This window comes from Melampsora larici-populina, assembly GCF_000204055.1.
Source record: "Melampsora larici-populina 98AG31 unplaced genomic scaffold MELLAscaffold_8, whole genome shotgun sequence".
Classification (NCBI taxonomy): Eukaryota; Fungi; Basidiomycota; class Pucciniomycetes; order Pucciniales; family Melampsoraceae; genus Melampsora; species Melampsora laricis-populina.
The window spans coordinates 1,476,005-1,479,776 of NW_006768772.1; the positions used below are offsets into that span (position 1 = coordinate 1,476,005).

At 44.2% G+C, this 3,772-nt stretch overlaps 1 protein-coding gene across 1 annotated transcript; it reads left to right on the top strand.

Moving 5' to 3' along the window:
• Positions 1-1,971: 1,971 nt before the first annotated feature.
• On the top strand, positions 1,972-3,539 carry MELLADRAFT_95940 (uncharacterized protein; the record flags this gene model as incomplete). Its single annotated transcript, XM_007407127.1, has 7 exons — positions 1,972-2,192; positions 2,277-2,315; positions 2,405-2,439; positions 2,544-2,609; positions 2,672-2,757; positions 2,818-3,073; positions 3,118-3,539. 7 exons carry the CDS (start codon positions 1,972-1,974, stop codon positions 3,537-3,539), a joined length of 1,125 nt encoding a protein of 374 aa, XP_007407189.1.
• Between the last annotated feature and the right edge of the window lie 233 nt (positions 3,540-3,772).

A 3,772-nucleotide genomic window follows, 5' to 3' on the forward strand; every position in this document is an offset into this window, starting at 1 on the left:
ATGGTTATCTTGAGGTCATCAAACAGGACAAACCACATACGGGTGCCGATGAAAATAATCCGTATGAAGATGAGGACCTTAATCCGCCTGTTGAAGATGGTGATCAATTCGATCATCAAATTAACAATCCAAATGAACAACCTCACCAACAAGAGCCGGAACTTTGTCCTCCTCAAACCATACTCGAGTTTGTGAGACACGATGCCTACAAGACAAGAAGAGTACGCGAAGAAAGAGCATGGTCAAAATTCTTACGACCCATGTTGATCGCCTACTTACGATGTTCACACATTACTTCTGAATGGGGAAACCCCATAACCTGGGAACACAATCACTTTAGAGAAGAGAAGTGTCATTGTGTGCCCAGTGAAAAGAAGAAACGTTTTCTAGATATAGTCGATCGAGAGTGTGAGTAATCGTGCGTCCGATTAAGTTATTTTCAATTTTTCTAAGCCATCTCGTCAACAGCTCGACAAAAGAAGGAGTTCGTATTTTGCAAATGTACCCCAGATCAAGTCCGTTTGATCTCGCAAGGCTACTTAGGAGGGTCTCCAACGCGGCCTGAGACGGCTTTTTCATTTCGGCTGATAAGATCATATCATCTGACATGGAAAAATCGACCGATCGGTGTACAGCCTTTCGCGCTGGCACACGATGAATATCTCGATGCGTTCTGCCCTTTGATATTGATCAACGGAACTAATCAGGTACGTTTATTAGAATTCCTACTATACTTTGTAATAAAACCTACTCAACATTGTTTTTGATTGACCAATCTAGCCTCGAAGTTGGAGAAGGTCGATGACGTGTGCCATTCATGCATATCGTCAGATTTTGAAGGCACACAATGAGTTGCAACATCTATCACTAGAGCTAAGCAAGCTACAGAAGATGGCCACTATCTGCCCACAACGCTTTGGGCCAGGGGAGACTTCGAAGCGAGCCAGCGAGCCCGATTATATCGTCTGTCTAGACGGCAATTTTCAACATAAACGACACGCAGCGGCTAGTCGCGAATATGAAGAAATTCAAGTCCAATACCCTTCCCTTTTTCTTACCGAAGAAGAAGTTAAAGCGTGGGAGCCCGGAGCAAGGCCTGGAGCAAGGTCACATGTTGAGATCCCGCTGGTTAGTATCTTTGTTTTATCTTTATTTTGTTATTTTATTCAGTTGAGCAGCTTTCTGATGATGCCTGCTCAAACCCGTAGGATCCCTGTACTGTGCAGCATACTGCCGCTGCAGACCGTAGGTGTGCCACCACCTTCCGAGGATTTGATGATAATGGTCTCATGGGTATGGCTTGTCGGCACGATCAATTTTTAGCCTTTGTCAATATAGTGCAAAGTGGGGAAAAGTAATGTTTCTGTTGTTTCTGTTCTCGCATTTGTTTTTTGCTGAATCTTTGCTGACCAATACTTGATATTATATTCCTACAGATCACACTTCGCTCATTCCATGATCGCAACATTACTAGATCACATTTCAGAGCCTGACAAACCTCCTAAAACTTGCGGAGTCCTGTACAATATTGGTTGTACGCTTGAGAAAGGATTACGAAATGTAAGAGGTCTTTTCTTCTGATAGATCAATGGTAATAGAGTATATAACATCCAACAGAACGATCTATTTGTCCAAGAACGTGAAAGAGGGCAGCTCAAGTTTGGTACAAGCGTCTTCCACGCATATGTACATCGCTGGAGTTGTCAATTAGACTACAATCCCCGCCTCAATGAGGGATGGGGTTTGTCTGATGGCGAGGGTTTGGAACGGAATTGGTCTTTTTTAGACGCTCTAGTTGCCCTTCTACGTTATGTGACCAAGCAGCATCGGCTTGATGCTTTACATTTCCGAGCACTTCATCGAATTTATTTGGGTCAATCGAACATAGGCAAGTGTCTCTAGTCTAGTATGAAGATGTCTTCTGTTCTTTAGGCGAAGTACTGACTGGTTTTTATTGGGCTAGGTCGATCAATGAAAGATCGTGTCAAGAGAGGTGTTTCAACAATGCAAGAAGCACTGGCGCTTCTTGCAGAGCTTGAGAGGGCTACTGGCCATCGTACTGAATATTTCTCGCAGCAGTGGGCACGTCAGAAGGCCTGTCAACGAGAAAATATGGGTAATACAAACATAGAACACCTCGAGGCTCGTTTAAAGCGCCTGATTGACCTTGAGGAGAGCTTCCGAGAAGGTCGGTAAGTGATGTATTATCATTTTTAGTTTCATCAATTTCTATGCATCTCCTACCTGACTGTACATACATCTACAAATGTTCAAAGGGAACGATTAGAACAACTACGTCGGCGGCGAAGAACATTGTCAGATGAAGATTTTGCTGAGCTGCGATCATTACCGGGTGTACTGGCAGATCTGGCGGAAGCCATCCAAGATATCACAACTGAATTAGGAGGACCCGAGTTTCGAGCTACACTACCTTAACCAGTATTGTTCTCATTCTCATCATCTTGAGACTAATGAGCAGCTGAAATATCCACATCCCACAGAACCTTTTGCTCGTGCTTGCTTTAAAATGTGATTGGCCAAAGAAAACCTGTATGAAGCGAAGGTCGGTGTAATCGAACATCAGAAGCGATGGAGTAACGCGGATCAGGGTAAGCTTTGTTATATTCAACAAACTGACCTGTTTAGTCTGATGTTAGATCTATTGACACAGGAGCTTCTGCTCAACAGCGATTCAAGTCTGTCATGAACACACGAGTGGCTGCTCTCAAAAGTAAATGGGCAACATATAAAGAAAAAGTGAAAAATCTTGAAGATGAGTTTCCAGGTGCTCCTCCTTCGCCTATACCAACTTTAGAGGAGGTACACGCAATGCCCATCAGCGATGTTTTCTGGAATAGTGGTCATTGGACTCACCCTGGAGAGGCGTGGGCAGTAGACAATGCAACACAGAGAGGAATAGAAGCTTATCGTACTGTACGTAGCTGTGAAGAAGAGTTGAGAAGGGTTGCCCGAGAGGTGCGGAATGTGGTGCTCCACTCTCTTGAAATGGAGGCCAAGATGGATGAACTGGAAGCTTTGAGCATCATACGTATGTACATTTTCCACGGTCTAAGTGATGTGTCCCACCATCTTGTTCATTGTTTCATTCCATATCAGCTTATGAAGCTGGTTTCCCAAATGGAACTCGGCCAATTGAGCTAGTTCATGTGGGTGGTATGCTCTCAAAAGAAGCTTGGGACGAGAGCCAGGAGGTGCTTAAATCGGTGCACAACTCGCTATCTTGTACATATTGCCGTCAATGGATGGTTTGGGATGACGAGATTCCGTTGTTACTTGAACAGACTCAGGCCTATTGCGATAATCCAGCAGAGACAAATGCTGCTCTCGTGCTACGCTGGAAAGGTTTGATGGCTCGGAACCGCGAGAAATGGGTGCTTATGATCAACGGAAATCCAATGTTTGCTGAAGGTCTTGATGAGGAAGACTTCGAAGAGCACCGCCTGAATAGGGACGATGCTGGTGATGAGAACTTAATGGACCCGAACTTTATGCCGCTGGATAGGGTTTTATTTCAGTAGTCTAGTTTGCTTTGTGTTGTAAAATGAATCAATTTATGAGGAAACAAAAGAATGCTGAGAAGATGCATTGAGATCTTGTTTTGAGAATCCCAGATGAGGTGGTGTGCTAGCACCCAGACGCATCTATATCAGATGTATCTGGTTGAGTCCGTAGACAAAGGGAACTACATATCTCGTCTCCGTATCCAGATTCATCTGGTTCAATACGTGAGGCGCTGTGTATAGAGTCAGAT